This window comes from Panthera onca, chromosome D2, assembly GCF_046562875.1.
Source record: "Panthera onca isolate mPanOnc1 chromosome D2, mPanOnc1 haplotype 2, whole genome shotgun sequence".
In the NCBI taxonomy this organism is placed as follows: domain Eukaryota; kingdom Metazoa; phylum Chordata; class Mammalia; order Carnivora; family Felidae; genus Panthera; species Panthera onca.
Window position 1 is genome coordinate 16,375,446 of NC_138349.1, and position 26,981 is coordinate 16,402,426.

Sequence of the window (26,981 nt, forward strand, 5' to 3'; positions counted from 1 at the left end):
TGTGCAGTGCCCGTTTTAAATGCAAGTAGGAGACAATCAAATTTGAGGTAGAATCACCAAAGTTACACAATTTATATCTCGTAGGTCGTAGACACATATGTATTTCATTCTTTAAAGAAGAGCGGGAATTCTGCACACAACTAACTCAGCTGTTTTTTCTTTTGCTTCGTGATGCATGCACGTCCCAGCGCTCTCTGTCTTTGGCTTGTTGACGGAGGGAAGGAGGAAATGGGTCGTCCTACCTTTCCCTTTGTTTGATGTCATCATGTTCAGTACACGGTTGGCTAACACAGGTAACAGGAGTCGGAAAGGATGAGATAGGGTTCCTTGGCTGATTGTTTTCCAGAAGACCATTCACCGTTGCCGTCTTTCCGCACTTGAAGTGAGTGTTCCGATCTGAATGGAGACTGACCTCTCAGCACCCCTGGTTATTCGGTGGTGGGTGTAACACCCTTACCTTGCCATCGCCTGGAGTCTCCGTGAGCTCCCAGCATGAACCTTGGTCCCCTGGAGTTCTGTACTCATGGAGCCCTGCGAACACCACATGCAAAGGAATGGCATTACCATTCTGCGTCTGTCTCCTCTGCTCACACACATGCTCCACTCTCCCAGTGGATGTCACCTGTAAAACACAAGTTCAGAGATAAAATTATTAAAGACATCAGTGTGATGCGATCAAAGCATCACACCAAATGGAGGGCCCTTCTGAGCCCGGGCCCTGTGTAATTGCACAGGCCGCGTGCCCTCGAAGCAGCCCTGTTCTCACCTCCTTACAAGCGGAGCGTATTACTACCAGTCCCGGATGAGACTGCTGAAACCCGGAGACAGAAAATCCTGTGCCCAAGGTCACTCTGCCTCTGGCGGAGCTGGAATTCAAACCCTGGCTGTGTCTGATCAGGCCGCCCATGTGGCCCGTGTGACATAGCAGACTAGCCACTGGGTAGAGAGAGGTAAGACATCAGGAGTCTTGACCCATTTCTAAGTAACTGTGTAACCTTGGGCAGGTTTGCCTCAGGACTTCGTTTTCCCTTACATATGCGTGAAACTAATGCCTATGTTTTCGTACGTGTTCTAGTGTTGCCTACACCGTAGTTCCCATGGCCCCTTCTCTCCTTGCACCAAGAACTGGAGACACCCACTGAGACGTGTGTTGGGTGACAATGTCACCCTTTTTGGTGGCAGCAAATGCGCTAATGGCTGTGCACTTTGCATGCCTTCTTTGGCCTGTCCCACAGATGATGGCGGAGATGTCTGGGGAGAATGAGAGAGAAGTTGTTTTCCGGGAGCGTGCCAGGGAGTAATTAGAGTTGTAAGGTGAAACAAAGGGTGGGGGGCAAACATAGGCTTTGTAAACCCTGCAAAAATTCTCTGATCCACCCCCCCCCCCCACACACACACACCACAAATTTGTAAAATTCTTTTTCTACGGAAACCATAGGAATGCTAGTCCTTGAGAATGATTCCACAGGGTGAGTGAATTATACCTTAAAGGCGTGATATGTTGGGGCACCTGGGTGGCTCAGTTGGTTAAGCATCCGACTTTGGCTCAGGTCAAGATCTCACTGCTCGTGGGTTTCAGCCCCACATCAGGTTCTGTGCTGACAGCTCGGAGCCCGGAGCCTGCTTCGGATTCTGTGTCTCCCTCTCTCTCTGCCCCTCCCCCACTCATGCTCTGTGTCTCTCAAAAATAAATAAACATTAAAACATTTTTTAATAAATAAAACATTTTTAATAAATAAAACATTTTTTAAATAAATAAACATTAAAACTGAGCCACCCAGGCGCCCCTAAAAAAATTTTTAAATAAAGACGTGATATGTGGATTTGGGTACACCGTGCTCCCCTGGCCAGCCAAGGATGAGCTCACCAGGCCAAGGTTAGGATGCTGTTCACCTAGCAGATCGTCTCATAAGAAGTCCAGCTAACAAAGGGTAAGCTATCAAGGGAAGACTGTTCTGTACAAAGAAGGCAAAATGCAACGTCATTTCTATTGTGCCAAGTTTGAAGGAAATGCCAAAGAAGTCAATGTACATCAAGAGCATCTTGACTCAAAAAAATGTGTGTGTGTGTGTGTGTGTGTGTGTGTGTGGTTGGGACGGGGAAGGAAAGGCTCTTTCACCACCTCTGTGGAAGGGAAGGCCCGACAAAGCTTTGGATTCTGACAAATCTCTTCCCTCATGTGTGAGGCTGTAATAACATTATCTCATCCAGTTGTTACAAGGATTAAATGAGGTGATAGAATGGTGGCTGACGCATTACGAACATTCTGTAAATGGCGACAAAAGTGGTATCGAGGGCTAGTTACTAACGGGACTCGGGACTCGGTAAGACGACTGCCTGGTTACATTTCTTTTCAGCTTGCTTTCTCTCCAAGGTGAATTATGGCTTTGCATCTTTCACGCAACTGCTAGGTTGACTTACCTATGAGACCGAATTTACTTTTATTGTATTTCAGTGAGATTTTTTAAATCAGTCTATTTGATTATCAAACTGAAAAAAATAAAATGAATACTTACTTTGACTTACTATGATAAGCTAGGGCCATTTATTCTTAATATTCATCAAATATTGCATTCCTACTTTGCTCCTGTCACTACGTGAATACAGATACTCACAGGTGACCCCTTCCCTCAGAAAGCCCAGAGCCTTTTGCAAAAATAGACATGTAAATCCTTCACTGCAATGTAGTCAAGCTCAGGACGCTGGCAGCACTAAATACCAGAAAAAAGAGAACGTTCCTAGGGAAGCCATTGGATTTCTAGATGATCTAGCATCTGGATTGTTCTTGCCCACTCATTGTATTTCTACCTAGAAACTATTAAGGAAAGAAGATAAAGCTAAAAACAAACTGCCTTTTTTTTTTTTTTTGAGGGGTCTTTTCCCAAGTAATTCAGACCTATTTCTGTATTTCTTGTGAACTTCTCACATGCCTCCATTAGGCTAAACTCCTCCGCGAAACGCTTTTACTATCAAGAGATCCTGTGAATTCTGGTAATAGGTTCTAGGACACACGTAGGAAAATGGCTTGTTTTATGCTCTCTCTGCAGTTTATATCTTTAGTGGATTATTTATAGGGAGCTTTATACCTTAGTAGTTTTTCTTAAGCTGCAAACTATTGCTCAGATCCAAATTCAACATTGGCTTCTGAGGACAGTGGGGGGAATTTTGCATACAAATGTGAAATAATTCGACTTGAAGAATTCATGGAAAAGAACTTTGCTGGGCCTCGAGTCAGTGAGATTCATATGGAAAAAATCCTAGGAATTCTCTGTTGAGGACATGAGAGTAAGATCAAGAGGGCCTGGACATTTAGGAATTTGTCTCGGGCCATAAGAAACTCTGGAATCCTCACTTGCAATAAATTTCCATTAAGTTCGCAGTGAATGTCCGGATGATTGTTATTTTAGCTAACCAAGAGGCATTGCTTTTTATTTTTTATTTATTTTTTTAAAGTTTACTTTATTTATTTATTTTGAGAGAGAGAGCACGGGGGGTTGGGGAGGTAGGGGGAGACAGAGAGAGGATCCCAAGTAGGCTCCTCACTGTCAGTGCAGAGCCTAATGCGGGCCTCGAACTCACAAACCACAAGATCATGACATGAGCTGAAATTAAGAGTCTGATGGTTAACTAACTGCACTGTTGCTATTTATTTAGTTTTTAATGTTTATTTATTTTTGAGAGAAAGAGAGAGACAGAGCTCCAGGGGGAGGGGGGTGGGCAGAGAGAGAGGGAGACACGGAATCCGAAGCAGGCTCCAGGCTCCGAGCTGTCAGCACAGAGCCCGACGCGGGGCTCGAACTCACGAACCGTGAGATCGTGACCTGAGCCGAAGTCGGACGCTTAACCAACTGGGCTGTTGCTTTTTAGATGTGGCAGCATGGTGTGTAGCTGTGTTTGTGCATCTCACATTCGCCTGCTTTACAGGCCAGCGTGCTAGGGCAGTGATTCTTGGTCACTTAGAGAACTGGCTATAGCTCCAGCCTCCTCTGCAGAGAATCTGAATCATCAGATCTTGGGTGGGGACCAAGATGTCTTGGTGTTTACATTCAAAGCACCCCTAGTATTTCTATCCCCGGAGGCCTGCAGGGTGTACCCTTGGGAAGGGAGAAAAATGTGAAACCCTACTTGCCTTCATGGAGCTCACAGCCTACATGGCTGTGACATGAAGCCATGGACATGAAGCCATCACTACAATCCCATATGGTCCGAGTTACTTAAAATGCTGTGTGTGAGATGTACATGGCTACCGTTTCCTTCTATTTATCAGGGAAATATTTTTTTAGTATAGTTTGTTGTCTGATTGGCTTCCATACAACACCCAGTGCTCATCCCAACAGGTGCCCTCCTCAATGCCCATCGCCCACTTTCCCCTCTCCTTCACCCCCCATCAACCCTCAGTTTGTCCCCTGTATTTAGGAGTCTCTTATGGTTTGCCTCCCTCCCTCTCTGTTTGTAACTTTTCTCCTTCCCCTCCCCCATGGTCTTCTGTTAAGTTTCTCAAGATCCACATAGGAGTGAAAACATATGGTATCTGTCTTTCTCTGTATGGTTTATTTCACTTAGGATGACACTCTCCAGTTCCATCCACGTTGCTACAAAAGGCCATTATTTCATTCTTTCTCATTGCCACGTAGTATTCCGTTGTGTATATAAACCACAGTTTCTTTATCCATTCATCAGTTGATGGACATTTAGGCTCTTTCCATCATTTGGCTATTGTTGAAAGTGCTGCTATAAACACTGGGGTACAAGTGCCCCTGTGCATCAGCACTCCTGTATCCCTTGGGTAAATTCCTAGCAGTGCTATTGCTGGCTCATAGGGTAGATCTGTTTTTAATTTTTTGAAGAAACTCCACACTGTTTTCCCGAGCGGCTGCACCAGTTTCCTTCCCACCAACAGTGCAAGAGGGTTCCCGTTTCTCCACATCCTCTCCGGCATCTATAGTCTCCTGATTTGTTCATTTTAGCCACTCTGACCGATGTGAGGTGGTATCTCAGTGTGGCTTTGATTTGTATTTCTATCGGGGAAATATTTAAATAAACTAGTAAACATAGACATTCCCTGGATATGCATACACCCACACACCTAATTTGGAGGAAGGGGGCAATATTGTTGGAAACAGACCGCAGCAGACTTTGAGATGAAGCGAAAGTGTTCTGAACTTAATTTGGAAAGAAACAGGTAGCTCAGGTTTGAGACTGTAACCACATCAATTCTAGGGTCCAGCCTCCTTAGTGCAGCATTCAGAGCCTTCTCTGAACTACCATCCCAGCCCTAGCTTGAGCCTTTTCTTGTTCTCCATGAGCAGTGAGCTACTTGACGTCTTCTTGCTCCCCGCTACCTCTGCCTGGAATGAATGATCTTACCCCCTTTCTTCCCTTGGCAGCTTTTGCTTGCCTTCTCACTCTTTCTGGAAGCTTCTCCCGGCTCCCAGTTGGTGCTCAGCACTGCCTGGAAGCCGTTGCACCCTACTTCCATCTTTAACACCTTCCTTATTTTATTGAGAATATTAGTGTGTGTGCATTTCCTCCACTAGATGTTAAGCAACCCCAGAGCAGTGGTCTCTCTCCTCTTGTGTTTGACCTGCCAGCCCCATTGTACCTGGCACACAGGCGGTGCTCCATAAATGTCTGTAGTGAGGTTGATCGATGTCAACATCAAACAGAAAGCAAATAAGGAACTCCATCTTGAGTTTTCTTTCAGCTGGATTCTGCTAGAAAGGATTCTGCACACTCTTGTGCCAGTGGGTCCTGATGTGTTGAGGGATGTGCGATCCCTAGAAGCCTGGGGTCCAGGAGTCACAGAGGGGTCCTGAAATTCCCGCTGTACAGGTGCCCAAGCAATAGACAATCGGTGGCTCTGTTGAAGAGAGAGGACAACGAGGAAGAGGGCTCCGCCAGGTTGTCTGTTTTCTGGTTGCAACATTTCCCTTTCGATTGGCGTGGCTTCTATTGAAATGATGCACTCTTGTATTTTTGCCAAGAGTGGCTGTGTGCTAGCATGGCTTTTCTCGCCCACAAAATGGTTGCTGTCCTTTGGTCGCTTGTAGACAACGCTCGCTTCATTTTGTGAGTGAATGAAAAAGGACGACAGCACTGAGTCAGTTTGGGTGAATAAAACAACAAATAAAACCTTGGGTTGGTGTCAGTTATTAGGAAGTCTTATCTCATTTGAGTGGAATGAGATTGAGATAAGTTCTATGGAAATCAGCTCTAAAAATAAGAATAAAAGGGCCTGCCATCTTGTGAACCTTACATTTTTCATAGTTTTCTTGCATTTTATTTTGCCGCACCGCTTGTAGCTTTTACTGGTAAAGGAGAAAATATCCAGGCTTTGGTTCTGTTCTCTAAGCTCTTAACCAGTCAGCCAGAGGCAAGGAGACAAAAACAATTTAGTTTTACTCTCCCACATTCCAAAAATAACTTTAGTAATACCCTCTTTGGTTATCTTAAAAGTACCCAGTGGATGCTTTTATCCTAAAGTAGCAGTGCCTGATTGTTGGGAGGAACTTATGACTGCTATTTAGCAACTAAATGCCCGGTGACTCATTCACTTTGTGGTGCAGGAAAATTCTTTCCATGGAAAACACAGGAGGGAGGGAATCTCTCTGAACCACTATGTAGTATTTTCCTTTAGGAAAGGCTTCTCTGAAAATGAATAGGCACCAACTGTCACTCTGTTAGCTTAGTCTCTAAAGCTGCCAGAGAGCCTTTCTAAATCAGGTTTTCTGTGCACTTTATCCACCGAGGTATACAGGAAGGTTCAGAACTGTAATAGGGGCCAGTTTGGTTAATAAATCTCAGGATTAAAAATGGTCATCCCGAGTAAGAGAGAAGTTGAACTAATTACATTTACAATACCGGGAACATTGAGGTAGGATTGGATTTGGACTAGAAACCCAGTGGTGTTTTTCTGTCTCATTCCAATCAGGAGAGAGGGACAGAGTGAGCGGCAGAAGGAAGGAGAAGGATGAGAGAGCCCTGTTCCCTCAGCTTTGAGCTGAATAACATGAAAGCCTCGGAGAGAAGTGCCTCCGTGCCTATGCAGCAAAAATACAATAAAATAAATTCACCTGCTAGGCTCACAGCACCAAACTAACTCCACTTCTCTGAGGTTAATTTTGCTTGTCAGCGTCTCTTTACGAGCTCTGGGGGTGACTGGGGGGAGAGGGGCAGGAGCAGACAGGTGAAGTTTTAGTGCATGAAAACTGGGGACTATCAACGACTCCTTCCCTGCTCCCTGCACCGCTCTTGAGCCCCGCCCATCTCCCTGGACTTGCGGGGCGTTGCTCTAATGCTTGGCTCCTGTGTATGAATGGAGGTTGGTAAAGCTGCTTCAAGGAGCACTTAGACTCCAGCTGGCTGCTGACTTAGGAAAAACATGACCCGTGGGGCTGCAGCGGGGGCAGGGAGCAGTGGGAGCAAAGTACGTTTTGTAGAAAAGACGATTCAGGGGTTGGAGGGGACTTAGCCCTTCCCGGCTGAGACACTCAAGCTATTAATAGTAAAACCCTGAGTCACAGATGTAGGAATGTCACAGCTGCTCGAGATCTGCTACTGTTACCCATCAGAAAACCAGCAGGAAAGGGCCTCCCCACCCCACTAAACCTCACGTCGGCTATAAACAACCTCCCAGGCAGGTTGCTTGACTTCATTCCTTTCTGTTACCCTGGCTCTCTTAGACCCAACACGTTACAATATTTGCAGTAAATACAGTCTAATACTGGCTGTGCATTCCAGTTGGGAAAGATGTGTTGGCCATCTGCTGTTCTCCCCGAGTGGGGCTGCGTCTGCCTTTTTGTCTCTTGCTCGTCACGTTTCTCCCACATGGTGGAGATGTGTAACGTGGGGCCCGGGCTGGGGGTGGGGCCGGAGGATCTGGGTTCGGGAGACAGGTGCTGGATTGGGGTGGGCGTGGACTTTGGGAACCCAGAAGCCCCCTGCTCCTCGGAGACTGACCTGTGACCCCGTGGGTCAGAAATCCAAAGCCTTGTCAGCAGCCAGTGCGGCTGCGCGCCGGGCTCAGGGGCTTGAGGGGCGCGGGTGTGGCTGTTGGCCGCCGACTTTGCGGATAGTGTCCCTCCGGCTCGCATACACATATCCGAGGGGCTTGTCTAGAAAACGCTAATGAAGCAGAGAGAAGGTGGAAGTCGGAATCCTACCTAACTGGATAAGTCAGATTTTTGCTTCGATCCTGAATATGATCCTGGAAGGAACTGAATCCTGAAAGATCCTCTTCCCCGGCTGGCTCTCATTGTCTCGATCCCCTCCGGCTTCTGTCCCCCATTCAGGAAAACCAAGGAGGGGGGTGGGGGCGGGGAGCCGGGCTGGGGGGCGGCGGGGGCGGGGAGCGCCAGGGCCAATCTTCACTCATTATAGTTGAGCCTCCAAAGTTGAAGAAAATGAGCTTGGAGTCACTAGCATTATTTCTCGATTTTTCTCCTACGGTTAATTTTATTTATTCCGTGTGTCCGAACGAAGCCGGAATAAGAATAGGGAGCAGCGGTGATAGGCAACTAATGAGCTAACAATTGACTAGTTTTATTGAAACAGTCCCTTGGCCGTTCCTCGGCCCCCCTCTTCTGGCAATGATTTATCAGGCTCCGGGAAGGGAGCGTTTTGTTGCCCGTTCTCCCGGGCCTGGGCGCGAGGAATGCAAAGTGGTGTCAGTGACCAGAGATTAGGACAGTGGAATTTTGCATTTGTTACGGCAGCAGCTGCTGTAGCGAGAGGTTTCGGCTCAAGGGCAGAGTCCCCGAGCTGGGCGCGGCCGCCACTCGGCGGCGATCGCGGGGCGGGCGCGGGAGCTCGGCCCCCCCGGGATGGGGGCGGGATTTTAGAAAGAAGCCCCAGACCCCGCGAGTGGATGCGGGGGGCTTTTCCTCGCAGCGTCTGCACCGCGGATCTGTCCGCCCAGGAGCGCTCCCGCTCCCAGACTTTACTGCTGTTTCTTTCGGCGCTGCTCGCCAGAGGACCCGGTTGCCATGGTGAAGGAGAAAGGTAATTATAAATATCGATCCCTGTGCATGGTTGCAGGAGTTGCATTGGTGCTGCGGGGCTCGGCCACCTCATGGGGGACGATCAGTCGAAAGCCAGGCAGACATATTCTTGGGGCGAGACCCTCTGTATCGTGAAGTCATTAAGAACCTTTAATTTAGCCGCCGGCGTCTGAAGCGCATCCTATTTCTGGAGTGTTTTGTACAGCTGAGCTCCTTAATGTGTGTCTCTTTTGATTTGGAATTGCATCTTGAATGTTTCGCTGTGTTTGAGAGTTGCCTTCCTGCCCCCCCCCCCTCAGCCTAGCGAGCCTTCATTCTCTTCCTCACCACCCGCCCCCCTCAAATCAATAAGTTACTGACGATGTGTAACGAAGGGGTCCTTTTGCCAGATTTGTGCCGTGTTGGGACATGACCCAGCCTAGCTGGGACCGGCTGAGCAGAGAAGCGGGCTGTTTGGAGGGTCTCAGGTGTGCTGTTTTAATCCCCTGGCATTCCCACGGTATCCCTGACCACCCCTCCAGACACCTTTGTGAAGGATGCGCTCTCAAAGGTGGCAAATCAGGTGGCGAGGAGAATGTCAAAAGGGAGAAGGCGGGGCACTCCGCGCAGGTGTGCGTTATTTTTTGAACTGGGTGTGGTCCTGAATTGTAAATTTTTCAGAATTGAATTCTAGTTTAAATTATTAGCGTATCTGAAAAATGTAAAAAGAACACAGCAATCCTTGGTTTTAATGATCCAACTAATACATAAAATATATCTTAAGAAAGTGAAATGCTACCAGAGAATAGAGAGCGAAAAGTGGAAGCGTCTTGCCCCTACCCTGTCCACCTCAATTCCCCCTTATCATTCGTCAATATTGTGTATCCTTCTAGAGAGGTTAAGAGAGAGAGAGGGAGAGAGATAGTCAGAAGGAGTATAAAAACGGGACCATTCTGTCGTTTTTCTGTGACTTGATTTTTTTTCCCCCTCTTAATAATATGTCTTAGGGACCTTAAACACATGATTTTAAAATGTGAGTAACCACCCTTTAATTTTGCTCTTTGGTAAGCTTGGATTTATTCTGCCACGCTTTCTTGCTGTGGGACATGACTTTCTCCATCAACACGGATGTCTGTTCTTTTGGGGCTTCCTTGAACCATTTCAATGATGTATCTGCATCCGTTTTCACTGAGAGCCCCTACACGGAGTAACTTTGAGGTAAACACGCCAAACGCAAATGGATTCTTGTTGCTAGAAACTCAGTTTGGTTTTGTTATATTAACGGATGGCTGGAGAAATGGGGTCATGACAGCTAACCGTGCTAAGGCTGCACCTTGGGACAAAGAGAAACGTGGTTTTGCTCTATCCATTCTGCTCCTGTGTGTCTTTAATAATCCCTTGAATTAGCTTTGGTCTTTCACTGAGGAGGTGGTAATCGAGTGAAATGTTTTGGTGTGAATAAAGATGCTTCTAATGATGTTCCCTCTCTTTGGGGGATGTTTTCAGGAACTTTCAGAGCAGCATATACAGATGCTGACATTTCATAAAGGCCAGGGTTCTCCGTTTGTACCTTCCACCCGACTAGAATAACCCCAGCCCTGATCTCTGTTGCTCATGGATTGGAGTTTGTTTCCCCAATATAAGTAATTTGTGGGTGATGGGAAAGGGGATTACAAAAGCCGCTTCTTTTTTTTTTTTTTTAATTTTTTTTTCAACGTTTTTAATTTATTTTTGGGACAGAGAGAGACAGAGCATGAACGGGGGAGGGGCAAAGAGAGAGGGAGACACAGAATCGGAAACAGGCTCCAGGCTCCGAGCCATCAGCCCAGAGCCTGACGCGGGGCTCGAACTCACGGACCGCGAGATCGTGACCTGGCTGAAGTCGGACGCTTAACCGACTGCGCCACCCAGGCACCCCCAAAAGCCGCTTCTTGATTCCATTCCCACGGAGCCCAGGAAAGCCCCAGACCTGCTCTAAACCACGGATCAGGGATCCCCAAAGAGCAACTCCTTTTCCGAGTCATTGCAGGTGTCCCCAAACTCAGATTGATCGGCTGGGCTCACGCTCACTTTACAAGTGAGTAGCCACTTTCTAATTGGAACGTGGGGATGGGCCACTGAGAGGTCACATACGAGTACTATCTTTGCCCTTCGCCACCGATTAAAGGCCGTTCCTTTTTTATTTTGAGGTCTGTGCCAGTCCGTGCTGCCACCTCCCAGCTCTCCGAATGCACCAACCTCAGCCAACAACGGAGGAAGGCAGGATGTGGGGCAGGTACACGAGAGATTCTGTGGAAAGAAGGCTACCACCGTAGCTTTTAAAGTGAGCCGGGCACAGGGGAGCATGTGGTCCAGGCATCCATCCTGGAGAGGAGAAAACGGGGGTTCAGAAAGGGTCAGGAAATTGTTCAAGGTCACACAGCGGGTGGTTGGACCAAGGGTTCATCCTCTGCGTTCCATCAGATGGCGTGCGTGGAGCGGTGACTGCACTTAGGACAGTGTGTGGACGTCCGCTGGCTCTCTCGCTAGATGGTGAGCCCCTCTGAAGCAGCACCGCGTCTCCATCTGTAATTTTCTCGTGCACAGCTTACCTAGTATCTGCCCATCCTAGATTCTCAACAGTTGAAACAGACTGGCTTGTGCTCAGAGGTGGGACCCGAACCTTTGTCTTCTCCATCCCCGGACTCTTCTAGTCCTCTCCGTTTCCTCTTGCTCCCAGAGACGCCTCGCATCTTCCTCCCAGAGCTGACGCAGGTCTCCCCTGAGCGGGTTTAGTTCGTGGCACGTCCGTCCTGAGGAACGCGGGGGCCCTTGTGAAGGAGGGATAATGGATGCTGCGTTGTGCTCACCACGTAGGATGGCTTAGCTCGCATTGGTTCGAGCCCTTATTTTCTCTCCTGGGCAAAGTTTGCATGTATCTGGTTTGGGGTTGACCCTGACGGGAGAGAAAGGTTGCTTGCAGATAATACCTCTCCTAGTGTGGAATAGCATTTGCTGATACATTTGGACCCTCGCTATCTTTTCTTCTGCTAACCGGTCGCCCGTCCACTTCCAGTTGTAGACGCTTATTGATCCCGGAATCTTGATGAAATGGTTATTTCTCTGATGTGTTCAAGGACGTCTTACCCTTGCTGCATCCTGTGACAGATGAGCAGGAGAGAGTTTGGCGGGTTTATCAGTCAATATGTGCCTTCCTGAATACGCTCTCATCGACCTAAACTCCAGAGGCCCACTCTCCTCATTTAAAAGCTCTAATTGTCTAGCTTCTGTGTGTGTTCTAGTGCCCGCTTTAAAAGTACGAAAGGGATTTATGGTTTTTGTCAGAGAAAACAAGAATACACCCTAGAGACTGAGTTATGTGAACACTCATCTGATTTAAATAATAAGGGAGGCTTACGGTTTGGAAACCATGTGAGAGAATAAGAATTTAGCAGTGAGGGAGACACATCAAGGTAAATAGAGTTTTACATTTGGGCACACCCTTTTTTGTTTGGTTTCTGAGACTGTTGGGTGGCTCAACCTGCTCTTAAGGTAGAGTGGGACCCAGGGAAACTCCTTTTAGTCCACCCTCGAGGGAGATATGTGTACTCTCCACCTGACATTCAGGTGAACGGGAGACACACACACACACACACACACACACACACACACAGCACACACAGTTTAGAACCTGCCAGAGATCACTTAGCTGGAACGTAGAGAAGCTTGTTTCTTGTTTCTTGGTAGCTTCTGAGAACAGTGGTGTTTGTGTCTCCCATGTGTCCTACAGACTGGCACCAAAGTAATCCTCTCAGGGCACCGATGTCCTCATATTTCCGGCTCAAAAACCTAAATGAGTGACAAGGTAAGATTCAGAGCTTCCTACCGATCATTGAGGATTCCTCCAGTCCTTAAATTACCTCCTCCACACCCCTGACCAAGCCCATCTTGTTTTATTATTTTTAATGTTATTATATCCACTGGTTATTGAACACATACTAAATGGCAGGCTTTGTGTTGAGAGCTTTAAATACATGGTCTCTAATCTCTCAACCGTCAAGGTCAGTGGTATTCCTCCCCTTTAATATATGAGGAAGGGAAGGCTCGCAGGGGTTTAGAAACCTGCCAGAGATCACTTAGCTGGAACGCAGACAAGCTGATTTTCTACCCAGTCCTGTCTGGCTCCCAAACCTCTGCTAATTGTACTTCTGCTCCCCTTCTCCCCACATTGGTCCTATTTGAGTCATCATGGAGGCCATTTCCTCCCTCCAGCCTGTGTCACGCTGCCGCTTTGGCCCTTGCGGGAAATACCTGTATTCTCCTTTTCTGAATTTGTCAAAGACCTAACTCAAGTACAGCTTCCTTCTAATGCTTCTCAAGGGCCCATCCCTTCTGTAAATTCTTCTAGAATTACTCTGTACACCTAAGTAAACACACGGAAAATGAAACAACAGCTGAATCACCTGTGCGACTTAAGAAAGTGCTATCTCCTCGAGTATTTGTTGACTTCGTATACAGTCTTGTAAAAAACCTTTACAGGCGTCTAGTGTTGCTGCCTCTAGTGGTATCTGCCCCCCCACCCCTCCCCGAAACACACAGCCACTACCCACTCAGGTGCGTGCACACTGCCTGATGTAATTGAAATCCATTTCTGTTCCATCTCTGGGGAGGTCTGAGAACAGTAGATCTTTCTCTGTGGTGTAGCTATTCCTCATGTCCAAGTTGCCCCTCAGGCCTCGCTTTGGTGTTTAACAGCCTCTTTTCGGTTCAGTTTTCCAACTCGGCTTCCCAGATTAATGCTTAATGCCCCTCCCCTCCCCACTCCTGGGCTTGTCTAGCTTCTTCACTGTTTCCTTAACTTGAAAAGCCCCAAGCTTTTCACCAATGACAACGACACTTCCTAAACAAGGTCTAAGGAGAAGCTGTCTATTAAGGGAGACAACCTGATGTTACAGGTTTTGGAATAAATGGTCTTGATGGGTGACTTATGCACGCAGCTCGGTTTTGAACTTTGCGTCTTTGGAAGGAAGGAAGCTCCAGTCATATTCCACCTTAGAGGAAAAAAAATCCAAGTGTGAACTGCTCTTACTATGATCTAAATGAAAGTGCTACTCTCATCGGAGGTAGACTCTGCCCAGCCTACCTTCACTACAGTAGGGCTGTCCAGATACTGGGACTTCCAAAGCTACAGGAAAGAATTTCACATTAAAAAAATAATAAACCCATTTCCCTGTGCCATCTACTCACAGATGTCTAAAAGATGTTTACCCAGAAATTCAAGAAGACTTCATTTCTATAATTAGAGTTAAGGCTGCACATATAAGTAAATCTAAGAGGAGGAACACAGTGACTTAAATTTACCTGGAGCTCTTGAGAACAATTTTTGATGAGGGAGTGGACTTAAGAACATGGAGACAGTGAGCATCTACGCTGCAGCTTGAGCCAACCACTCCCAGACTTTGGGTGGCCCTGCCTCTTGCCTCTGTAATTACCCAGTCAGGTGGCTAGAAAGGATAAAACAGCTTGTACTCCATCACAAACACCTTCTTTTACAGAACAACAAATAGACTTTTCCAAATTCCCACAGCAACGGCCTCCTAAGGTAGACTCATCCGACCAAGATGAAAATCTCCTCTGATTCACTTGGAGGAGGGGACCCTCTGTGTGACATCATATTCACGGCCCTTGGGGGGCAAGAAGGAGAGTCCTGATATTGTCTCTAGTATGCCAAAGTCAAAATGCCGAGTGTTTTCCTGAGCCAGCATTAGAGAGCCAGAGAACTTTTCAGAAGGTTCAGTGATCGGTGAGTGGTGCAGATTTCTCCCATTGTGGTTGAGCCTGATCTGGGCACACCACAGTAGAAACCAGCCAGCTTCCTATTTCATTGTGTGTTGGCCTGATGGTGACTCATACTGAGAGGTATGTTTATCCCAAATTGGCAGGAGCTGTGTATTCAAGGGCAAATTTTGTTAACACTGGGGAGGGTGAATATTTGTATGCCTGACCTCTTTTCTTTGAAACATTGTATTTGTGTTCACATTGACATGATTAATGCTATTATGGCCCAGTGTGCCCTGGGGGGGCACAAGGAGCTAGTTTCTATGCCCTAATGCAATCCAACAGGCTGATTTGTTTGACTATTTGGACTTAACCGTGAAGATCCTGGCTTTCTTAATACTTCCGGCAAATTACTGCCTAGGGCAGTGGTCCACAAACATTAGCAGGCATCAGAACCACCCGGAGAGATCATGAAAACACGGATTTCTGCACCCCGCTCCCAGAGTTTTTGATTCAGTAGGTCTGGAGAACGGCTTGAGGTTTTGCAGTTCCCAGGCGGTATTGATGCTCTTGGTCCAGGGACCACACTTGGACATGGTCTAGCTAATCCACCGTTTCTGTGGGTAAAAGGATCAGCCCTTCAAGCAGATGATGCAACTTTCTCTTCAAACACAACAACGACAAAAAAGTCTTTGTGTGGGCCAAACGAAACACGTCTGTGGGCAGGACTCAGCCTCAGGGCCTCCAGGTTGTGGTCTGGGGTTTAAAACACCACTCACCAAATCTAACCACAGCAGGGATGCACACATCAGGACCCAGGACTCCTGCGCATATGCATAGCAATGACTAAAATAAAAGTCACGTGAAACGATACATTTACTCTATATCCTATCTTTTTTATTTACCTTTTTTCAAGTTTATCTCGAGAGAGAGCGCGCGAGCCAGTGTGCATGAGGAGCGGAGGGGCAGAGAAAGAGAGGAAGAATCCCAAGCAGACTCCACCCTGTCCGTGTAGAACCCAATGCCCGGCTGGACCTCACAACTGTGAGATCCTGACCTGAGCCAAAATCAAGACTTGGATGCTTACCCAGCTGAGCCACCCAGGCACCTTATTCTCTTCTAGTTTTAAAATACGCTGGTCATGATCCGTTGAACCGATTTCATGTTTCATTAGGTCAAAGTGAAGTTTGAAAACCTAAAGTTTTGTTGGATGAAGACAGAATAAGGTACTTTTCTGGGCACCCCATTCTATCTTGGATACCCCCATTTCTATCTTGGATACTCATACGATGGGTGTGCTTTGGTGAAGTTGGGTTTCTTCCCTTGCAGCTGGAAAAGTTTTGACAAAATAACTGTAGAATCTTTTAGTGATCGTTTTATCCTCAACAGACGTTGGCCAGAATTTGGTGTCCTCTTTTTGGGCGCTTGAAACAATTAAGACTTGACCCCGCTGCTAAATGCCAAGTAAAATGCTACTTGGCTCAAGTTTAGCAGCAAAGCCAAAGGAAACCCCTGTTTAGGCCTCATCAGCTTCTAAGCCTGGTATTTCTGGAACTGCTTTTTCATTTAGCCCTATGTTTCTACATCACCACTTCCTGTCACCTTGCTCACTGGGTTTCCTTGGTTTTGCATCTCAGCCAAGGAGAGAAGGGCAAGTTCAGGGCTGGCACAGCTTGTCAGGCATGGTCTCACCCACCATCAGTGCAGCCGCTCTTCTGCTTCGTCTGTGGGGCACCGTGTGCAATATACATAGCATTCGTGTTTGACATATCCGAGCGCTTCCAGAAATACTGAAGTTTGGGGGCTTTGGAGAGAAGTCACCCCTCACTCAGGAACATCTGAGAGCTGAGTTGTGATAGCAAGCCTTCAGCATAGCAGGAAAGTCGTGGTCCTTCTTCCGGTTCAGGACACTTCTGCCATCACTCCTGTCTCGAGTGAGAGGCACCCCTGCAGTGTGCAACAGGACTCTCAGTGAGCTGGGACTTTCGAAACAAGAGGCCAAGAGTGGCCTCTTGCCCTCGGAGGGAGCTGGTGTGACTGGAGACGCCCTCGGGGAAAGGCCACGCCGACCGCGAAAGCCACACGACCGCAGGGCGGCGGCGCTAATATTGTGGGTTTGCATAATAAGTGGGCAGAGAAGGCAGAGCCGAAACATGAATCAAGCCAACAAGGCCAGACAGAGAGCTGCAGCTTGCTAGTACAGAGGGAAGACGATACAAACTATTAGGTAGGGGGCCGGTACCGTGCAAGCCATCTGGGGGCATTTGGAGAGGTGGGAAGGCCCTTTTGTTACACAGCCTGTGCGTCGCTTCCCTCCAGGGCGCTGTTCTGATCCTCCTGTAGTGGAGCAGGACCCTCTGGCGTTGTGCAGCCCATAGGCGGTACATCTTATTTACCTGGAGGCGGCGCGCTGCCCAGGGGTGAATGCTGGCAAATAGTATCAGATGAACACGTCTCCGCTGCTTACTTCCCAGAGGACAGGGAGCCAAACTCTTAACCCTGCCGGAGATTCCATTTTTTTCTTCAGTGAACAACAGTACTGAGAATGCCCCCTTTTCTCTCCAGGTGGGGGAGGTTTGGTAAGCTATCTGATGAGTTTAAGCATTGGAAAGCCTTATTGCTGTGTCTGCAACAAAAAACCCGCTTAAAAAAATAATAATAGGGGCGCCTGGGTGGTTCAGTCAGTTAAGTGTCCGACTTTGGCTCAGGTCACGATCTCACAGTTTGTGAGTTCAAGCCCCACATCGGGCTCTGTGATGACAGCTCAGAGCTTGGAGCCTGCTTCGGATTTTGTGCCTCGGTCTCTCTCTGCCCCTCCCCTGCTCACAATCTGTCTCTCTCTCAAAAAAAGAAAAAAGAGAAAAAAAAAGAAATGTAGTGTTGAAGGCCAGAAAAACACCAAACGTTGAACACATCTGGCAGGAGGAGGAGTAGAGTGTTGCTGTCATGCATTGGAAACATATTTGGTTTTTTATGAATATAGGCGTATTTAGTCTCTTAAACTTTGATAAAGCAATAAAAACACTGGAGAAAAACCATTCGACCATCTCCACATTTTATTGTCAGGATTAATTTAAATGAGATGATATTTGCAAAGGCTTCAAACATGGATCTTGCAGTAGGTGCTCAATAAAGTGAATGAAGGTCAGTTGACCTGGAGAGGTTTTTTTTTTTTTTAAAGTAGCAGGGTAGGTACACAGTCCAGAGCGAAAGGGAATGGCCCAAGATCCCTTGCAGAGAAAATGAGAGTAACACGTGGGCGGTTAGAAGAATGAAATTTGCAATGGATGGAGGGCAGTGTCACACCGCCTTCGGATAGGATTTCCAGGGGAGACAAGGTTCAGAGCCTGAACTTCCAGCACGCTTCCCCGTGTATGTCCGTTTCTTTCTCATTTGTTGCTTGTGGTATAACTATCATGCCATTCGCCTTTGTGGCTTTGTAGAATTATCCCCTGAGCCTTCAGGATTTGAGAGGTTTCCGTGAGAAACAAGTTGTGTTTATGAGTGGGAGATTTGCAGCCAGACTGCCCGGGGTCACATCCCAGCTCTACCCTTTACTGATTATGTGACCCTGGACAAGGCATTTAGCTTCCCTGTGCCTCGATTTCCTCATCAGAAAATAAAGATATTGTAAGCACCAACTTCATAGGGCTATGGTGAGAATTGAATCCATTGATACGTGTGAAGCATTTACAACAATGCCTGGCACATGGCAAGAGCCCCGTGATGGTCTGTTCTTGCTATTACTGTTATCATACCTCTTGGGTGAGTAAAATCAGGGGCACCGCGTTCGTTGTGGTGGAGTTAAGTCATCAGATTGGTTTCAGGACTCAAGGTAAATAAACAGAACTGAGATAGATAAATTAAGGAACTAGGGAAGCCCCCCCCCCCCATTTCTGCTGGGCAATCTCTTTGCAGTTTGCCTCAAGCAGAGCAACACTATAAACCTTTGTCATACCAAGCTGCTCCAGGACCACACGAGTGGCTTCCTCTGGCCTCTTACCTTCTGTCCTGTGATAGAACTTCACCCAGGAATTCTTCAGCTGGGTTTGTGATGCCCACATGCCCTGGGCAAGCAAACTGACGACTCTACCCTGTCTCTCTGCCGTGGAATGAAATGAGGTATCTAATAATGACTTGGTTTCAGGACCCTGGGGACCCGGTAAAAGCAGTGGTTTTAAAGTTCTTCCGGATTCTTCCTGGAGGAAGTGGACCACCCGCCTGCAGGGGTCCTGCCGACTCTTCCACAGCCTCATGTCATGCCCTGGGGGCACTGTAGGGAGCATTTCCAAGGTTCTGGTGCCACCTCGGTTCTTCCTCAAAGGTCCGTTCGGTTGGCCATTGTGCTTTGCTGTGTGGTTCTCCGAAACTTAGCCAGACTTGATTTGAGACTCGTCCGTCAGTAAGCTCATCCCTTCAGCTTTGTTTTTTTTCTGAGCCTGAGACTTAAGCAAGCATCGTCTCTTATGTCATTAGTTGAGTGTATTGACATCACCAGAATTACCTAATGGATAGACACTGTCGTGAACCCAAGGTATTCAACTTGCTTGCAGTTTCCCCTGGAGGCTGTTGTGAAGAAAGAGAACGAGACTCATGTTCAATGAATGAATGGATTGAACACACATTTAGGGAGCATGGACCTTATGCCAGGACTGTGCGAGACCCTGGGGCCACAGTGGCAGTTGCCTTGTGGTGGAGAGCACAGAAAATACACAGGATGTTTAGATTATGAGAATAAAGCAAGGAAGGAGATAGGGTAAGTGGGGAAGCAGGGAGACTGTCTTTACGTAGATAGTTTGGGGAAAGCCCTCTGAGAGCTGTAAGCTGCTTTAGGATGAGACCAGAAGAAGGAAGCAGCTAGGGGACGAGCCTTTTGGGGACGAGATGTGGGCATCTGGAGATCCTGAAGCTGTGGGAACTGGAGCCTGGGAGCTGGAGACTCCTGGGGAGGCTGAAGAGGTGGGCAGGGCTCCGGGGCCACAGGGGGCATCCTGGGCAGTGTGGTGAAAGCACTTGGAGGGCTTGGTCAGTGGAACGATGTGCTCAGATTTTGTCCTAAACTATCATTGTGGTTGCTGTGCGACACAGGGATTGCACGAATGAGTCACGGACCCACAGTGAAGACACATTCCCCCTAACTGTTCAGTAAGCCCCCCAGACACCCTGCTTGGTGAGGGGATCGATCACTCATAGGCATATCTCATTGTTTCTAATTTTCTGACCCATCTCTGGTGCCGAGACTGGTGTTGACATCCCTCTGGGCAAGCGATGAGTGTGAAAATTCCCACATGAGTCATGAACTGGGTCTGATGGTATCTTGCTCATATTTTTTTTTTCTTTTCATGGGGTCTTTCCCAAGAGGGCAGCGGAGATGAAATGATAATGAGGGCTTTTTTTTTTTTTTTAGGGTGGGGATGCGCTGGGGAGTGGGGAGGATTTCGTGCCTCAATAAGGTCTGAGATGTGTAGAGGGTTTGGGTGGATCCTAGCTGCTTATGTATCTACAGTCGTTCCCTTTGATGGCTGAGCAAATGTGGAAAAGCTGAGACTAACACACACTAGTCAAACCTGCTGATTAACATCTACAGAGACAGAAAATGGATTGGTCGTTGCCAAGGACTGAACAGGGGCAGGATCTGGGAGTAACTGCTAAGGGGTATGAGGTTTCTTTTGGGGGTGATGAAAATGTTCCAAGATTAGATTGTGACGATGCTCACACAGCCCTGTGAATAATACCCCAAGCCGTCGAATCGTGCGCTTTAAACAGGTGACTTGTGTGAATTGTATGAAATGTGAATTTAATAAGGCACATCCTACTGTTTACAGCCCGATGGGATAAGCTGGAATGGATACACTGGAAGCCGTAAGGTTCCTTGGGTGAATTGACCATTCACTGGGTATCGCACAGCAGAAAAGCAAGTGTCATTGCCAATAGTCACAGAAGACAGCAGGACAGGAAATTCAGCATATTTGACTTCGAGGTGGAGTGCGTGGGTATTTACGACCAAGGCGCTTAAGGTGTGACCCATCATGTTGCTGCATTGAAACCCCATGGAAACAACGATGGCTTCCATTTCTTGAACACTCACGAGCCGTCAGGAAGAGTGCTGAGCACTTTACATACATTAACTCATGTATCCTCCCAAGTATCAAAAGTAGGATTTATCCTCATTTTACAGGAGGGGAGATTGAGGCTTCGGGAAGAAAGGTAACTTGTTTCGAGATCATATTGCTGAGAGGGGTGCGGCCGGGATTCACACCAAATCTCTCTGAGCAGAACCTGTGCGGTGACTGGCTCACCCACTGGGGTGACCTCTCCCCGCACGCCATCCTGTGAGGGCAGGGGGCTCCCAGTTTGCCTACACTGTGGGCTGAAAAACAGCCCTACCACAGCTCGTCAGAGATAAGCTAGACTATTCTCTGATTCTATCACTCCACTCAAGACCTCCACCCAGAGAGAATTAAGGAACTGTAAAGTTCCTTAACCTGCCCTCCAAGGAGGCACAGGGGCAAACGTCTTTCACTGTCCTGTATTCCACGATGCCGTTCACTCTGTGCTCCAGCTAAACCAGATTTCCAGATGTTCCCCCAAACACACCCTGTCCCACCCTTCGTTGTCTAAGATGCCTTCCTCTTCCTTCCCACTCATTTAAGTCCCTCCCTTCCTTTGACGCACAGCCATAGGAGTGCTTCCTTCTTGAAGCATTTTTCTGGTTTCTCTTTCCTCCTCTTAAAATTTTCTTCTGGCACACGATTTATTCGCTACCTTGTATTCGTATGCATTCATTCTCATGCATTTTCTCTCTCTCTCTGTCCCCACCCTCTTCCTTCCATCTCCCTCTAGCTACCCTACTAAGTAAGCTGTAAGGATCTAGGGTTTATAGGAATGTCAAGGGTTTAGAAACGTTGCCCCTTTCTCCTTCTGAAGCCTCTATTTCAGAAGATGGTCAGGCCTGACTTATCATGCCCCCAGCGTGCTCTGGGCTCTCCCCTCTTCAGGCCCGAAGGGCTCATGGCGCCCCTGCTCTCTGAACTGTCCTCCCCATCACCCTGTCACCTGCAGCCCACCCCCCAGTGTCAAATCACACTCTCTCCTCCCTAGCGGAACTTTCTCCACCCATTTGCCCCAGCCTAGTGCTTGCTCGTCTCTTCCAAAGTCCTTATATATTGTCTGTGCCCGTCCTATACCCTTCCATCTCCCAGGAAAGCCCCCGAGTGGTTTTCTCTCTGCTCTGATCGGCTCTCCAGGTAGGACTTGCTGCGGGCTGTGTACATGTCTGGGATCCCCGCCTTCAGAGGCAGGGATGGCTTGGCTAGTCTGTCTCTGGAGTCCCCACAGTGCCTGCACAACACAGCACACGCAGCAGCAATCACTGGGTCAACATTTGTTGACTCTGTTGATGAGAGATTATTTCCCGAGGATGCTAAGGTTGCATTTCGTTTTCATGGAGGCATATTTTTAATGTCTCTCTGTTCCCTGTCCCCCAGTCCTGCGTAGGACTTCAAACATATTTTTTCTTTCCCGGTGATAGACTTTGCGAAGTCTGTGCTCTCTTAAACTCCGGAAGAGAATCTCTTCTCACTACCCAGAGAGCAGTTCTAGCATTTGTAAAAATCGTGTCTGATTTTGCGTGTTGGACGCGGGGAACACGAACTATTTGCATTTGTCTCCCCCTCCCCGCCTCGCCGTGGGTGCAGACACCAGAGAGAACCAGGGCAAGGTGAGCTGCTGTGTTTGTTCACAAAGTGCGAGTGGGAGTGCCTTTTCAGAAAGGGTTCAAATTCTGATTTCGAGAATTTGGAATTTACCTGAACCAAAAGTCTCATCTTGCTGTTTACTAGGATTATAGCCTGGACACCGTGGTGTGCTGGTAAACGCTCTGGGAGGGGGGCAGGAGAAGGCCTGGATGTGTAAAGGCTGCCAATAACCACGGTGCAAATCCCCCCCCGCCGACTCTCCCCCCACGGCCTATCTCAAACTACAAGGTGAAGTCACCGGCCGCACAGTTGGGCGGGCAGTGCACAGGCGGCTCTCCACAGCAAAACCAGCTCCGGCTTCCCACTCGTGGGGCAAGTCCCTTACCGTCTCTGAAGGTCACTTTTCATAGCTGTAGAATGAGGCGAATTTGAAGTCAATGGGATCAAGGGAGATAATATACTTGGACCCCTTTTATAAATCGTGAAGTACGAATGCACATATCCGTCATTTTCATTAGTTTGTCTAAAATGCTATTTTTAACTAATCGGTCATTCCCGTAGTATCCTGAGCCGTGAGTAAAAGCAGCCAAAACAAAAGGCAAAGACAGCCGGGAGCTTCCTGTGCTGTTGTCAGACTTCAGTTTGTACCTCACAGGGATGCCTGGACCTACGTCTTGGTTCTTTCTATTCTAACCCCTCTAAGGTGTCTGGAGTTGGAATTGGGGGTGGAAGCCAATATTGGTATCGTGCCTAAGCTAATCCCTGTCCCGTGACCGTAGGCCCAGATGCTAATAGACCGTGATCCTGTCTCTAAACTCGTGTTCCCAGAATGGCTCCAGGGGGACCACGGTCTGTCCCAGTCTCTAGGTCAGCAAGGAGGTCACTCTCTAGCAGCCTGTAAAGATGTAGGGTTTTGCCAGCCCGGTTCCGACTGAAGCCACTGCCCACTGGTTTGACTTGATCCATTTCTTTTTTTTTTTTTCTTTTTTTAATGTCTTTAAATGTTTACTTATTTTGAGAGACAGAGAGATAGAAAGCAAGCAGGGAGGGGCAGAGAGAGGGAGACAGAGAATCCCAAGCAGGCTGTGCACTGTCAGTGCAGGGCCCGATGCGGGGCTGGAACTCACGAACCGTGAGATCATGGCCTGAGCCGAAATCAAGAGTTGGATGCTTAACCGACGGAGCCACCCACGCGCCCCCGACTCGATCCATTTCTAAATGGGCTTTCTGGGGAAGGGACAATGTGAGATTCCTGGCTGACCTTAAAAGGCTCTATCAAATTTCAGAAGGGATTTTTGTCATACGTGAGACATGCCTGCTCATGCAGGCTGGTGACAGTTTCTGCTGACGCGGACCTCTGTGTGCTAGGGTAGTACTGGAGGGGATGACGACATGTGGTCACCTGGGAGGCGAGACCTGTATTCTTAGCCCCCCTTTACCGTCTTGGGGGAAGAGAAGCACATGGCGGGAACGCAGGCCTGAGAGGCAGGGATCCGGCCTCCTGATCCAAAGTCCTTTCTAATTACTGTGAGGGAGGGGAGGCAGGACTCTAAGCAAATGACTGCACCCCAAAGTAAAATTACTGAGTGCGTCAAAGAGAGGCTAGCGGAGGTCACAGAAGGGTGTTGCCTCAGTGAGTTATCTCAGCCTAGAGGTGTGTCTGAGGACTCACTCTTTTAGGAGGCGGCGAGGGCACCAAGGTGACTTTTACGTCCCTTTCTGAGATTTGCCTTCCTCTACAGAAGGCAGGTGTAGCACATCCGGGCCAAAGCGTCATGTAATTTACAAGGAGGAAACTTCCTGGCTGAATCATCATAATCCTAGGACCTCTTTGCCTTGCGAGAATCAGATTAACTGGATTTGAGCCTGGGATGTTTCTATAAGCAGGAGCCCGGCTGACCGGTTGCTGACTGTGCCTTTTAGTTGAGAGGAATAGCAAAGACCTGTTGCGCCGAGTCAGAAAGGCTAACTGAGTGTGCGGACATCTTACAAGTGGAGGGTGACAGGTGGCAGGGAAGCCAGAACTCAGCCGTCCTACTGCCCGCCTGCCGGGAGTGTCAGTGCCAAGGCAGCCCTGCGTTTTGTGCCCACATAATAATCCTGATTAACGTGGTATAAAAAAAAATTAGGTCGTGGAAGCCAATTAAAGAGGAAGATCATTTTGAGCAGCTAATGGCAGGGTTACGGTATGTAGCTCCAAGGAACTACCACTTGGCACAGCAGGAAATTGACTTTTAGGTAAACTGCAAATTAAGCACTCTATGCACTTACGTAAACTCTTGAGTTTCTTGTTTCCTGGGCTCAATAGCAGTGCCCTTCTAGCACAAAGAAGGGGAGTAGGGGTGGAGAGAAGCCGGAGCATCTCTGTGATGTGTGTTTACCATTAAATGGGAACTAATGGGGTAGAAGCTCAGAAAATATTTTAGGTAATCCAACAGTCTCGGCAACGTAGACTCCTAGGAGAATAGGAAGCCCACCTTTAAGCGGCAACCAACCTTACCAGCAGAATATCATTCTGCGATTGCAGATCGAGATGAAGCCTAACAAGAGACCCTTTTCCAATCCAGGCCCGTGCTCAAGGCGGAGGCCACGGGGACGGCCATCCTGGTGGCAGGCTGCGTTTCCTCCCTGTATCACCCTCACCCTGTGAGTGTTCTTTTCCCATAAATTGCTGCAGCCTGGACTAATTTCCTTTTATATTTGAAGTGCTATTTCCCATCTGCTTATTTACTAGCAGGTGTTACCTTTGGGATTATGATGTAGCTGGGTGTTCACTGCCTGTGAGCTGTGTAATCAGAATTTAGCTAGTACGTTGCACTGGTCTCATTTCCTTCTGTGCTGGATACGGCTTTCCTGTGGAAATCCCCTGTGCAGTGCTCCAGAGCACGGGCTTTGGAGTCAGACTACTTCTTAGCTGTGTGATCTTGAACAAGGGATCCAGTTCAGCGGAGGTACCCTCCTCAGCACTATAGGAATAAGAAGACAGCACCCCCATAAGGCATCTGTGAGAATTATCTGTGATCACAAGGATAAATTAGTCCTCTTAATGCCCGGAACATAGTAAGTCCTCAATAAATAGTACCTGCTGTAATAATAGAGTGGAGTTATTTACTGAGATGCCGTGAATTCAGAACTCCGTAGCTTCATGTGGGAGATGCTCCAATAACGGTCTTGGGTGGCAACCATATTTTCCCTGATCCAGAAATTGAACTGAGAAGTCCAGAGATGGCAACCCGGATTATTTGATGCGTGAAGTGAGAAGTAACCAGAAATTTGGAGTAATTGACTGTTGAGCTTGCGGTTGCATAAGGCCAGGGTTGACGCATTGTGAGACAAAAGCAAAATAAGCACAAAACAAGAGAAAGTCAGATGCTGGGTGACAATACAGGTATTAAGTGCGGGAGGACGTGGGGGAGAATGGAATATTGGATCAACACAGACCAGAGTGACAGCTTCAGAGAAGAGCCAGCAGCTGGGCTCGGCCCCATGGGTCAGGTTGGATTTGGACAAGTGGGAAAAGAAGAAAGCGTTCTAGGTGAGGCACAGAGCCATGTGTGAAGGCTCTGGGGATGCTGAAGATCGTAGACCAGGGAGTGGTCAGAGGGCCCAACCAAAAGGGGATTGGCATATTTATATAAACAAGTAATAGAGTATCGTGTGCATTCTTTGCGGTTGGTTCAGAACCACTTTTCACAGTGCTGAGTACTCTGCAAATACTAAATAGCTTAGATATCTAAATAGCTAGTGGGGACCGTGTTATTGAAGATCTCTGAAGCTACTCAGAGCACTTTAGACTTGATGGATTGGGACTGAGAGAGCTATCGGAAGTATTTTGTTTTTACGTTAAGGAACTTTATTTTGTAGAACACTTTTCAATTTGTAGAAAATTTGGAAGTTAGTACAGAGAATTTCTGTATACCTGAAATTTCCCAGGTCAGTAACGTTTTACATTAATATAATCCTTGCATTGTAATTAACCAATATTGATGCATTATTAACTAAAGTCAATATTTTATCTGTATTTTCTTAGTTTTTCTCCAACGTCCTTTTTCTGTTCTGGGATCTCCACATTAGGTTTAGTTACCACATCATCTTAGGCTTCTTATGGCTGTGACAAGAGGACTTTCTTCCTTGTCTTTGGTGATTTGGACAATTTTGAAGAGTACTGGTCAGGTCTTTGTAGAATGTCAATCTGGGAATTTTCTCATGCTTAGGGTAGGATTATGGGTTTTTTTGGAAAGAAGATCACAGAGGCAAAGTGCCCATTTTTACCACATCATCTCACAGGTACAGACTATCACTGTGACTGTCACTGTTGATGTTGACCTTGAGCACCTGGCTGAGGTAGTGCCCACCAGATTTTCCCACTGCAGGGTTCCTCTTTCCCTCCTGTCCCTACTGCCCTCGTTGGAAGAAGTCACCAAGCACAGCCCACACTTAGTGGGGATTTATGTGCCACCTCTTTGCAGGTCACATTGGAGAAGAACCAGGGAGTAGAAAACTCTCCACACTCTGAGAAAAAGGGGTGAAGGGCTGGATCTGGGTGGCA

General features: G+C 47.7%; 1 protein-coding gene across 19 annotated transcripts in view; it reads left to right on the forward strand.

Moving 5' to 3' along the window:
* Nucleotides 1–26,981, forward strand: part of ABLIM1 (actin binding LIM protein 1) — a 295,000-nt gene that overhangs the window by 124,221 nt on the left and 143,798 nt on the right. The window contains exon 1 of one of the 19 annotated variants that reach the window (XM_060641414.3): nt 8,416–9,000. The exons of the other annotated variants lie outside the window; for them this stretch is intronic. Coding sequence (XP_060497397.1) covers nt 8,985–9,000 — 16 coding nt within the window. The 5' untranslated portion in view covers nt 8,416–8,984. Of the gene's footprint in view, nt 1–8,415; nt 9,001–26,981 lie in introns of those variants that run through there. 19 annotated transcript variants of the gene reach the window in all.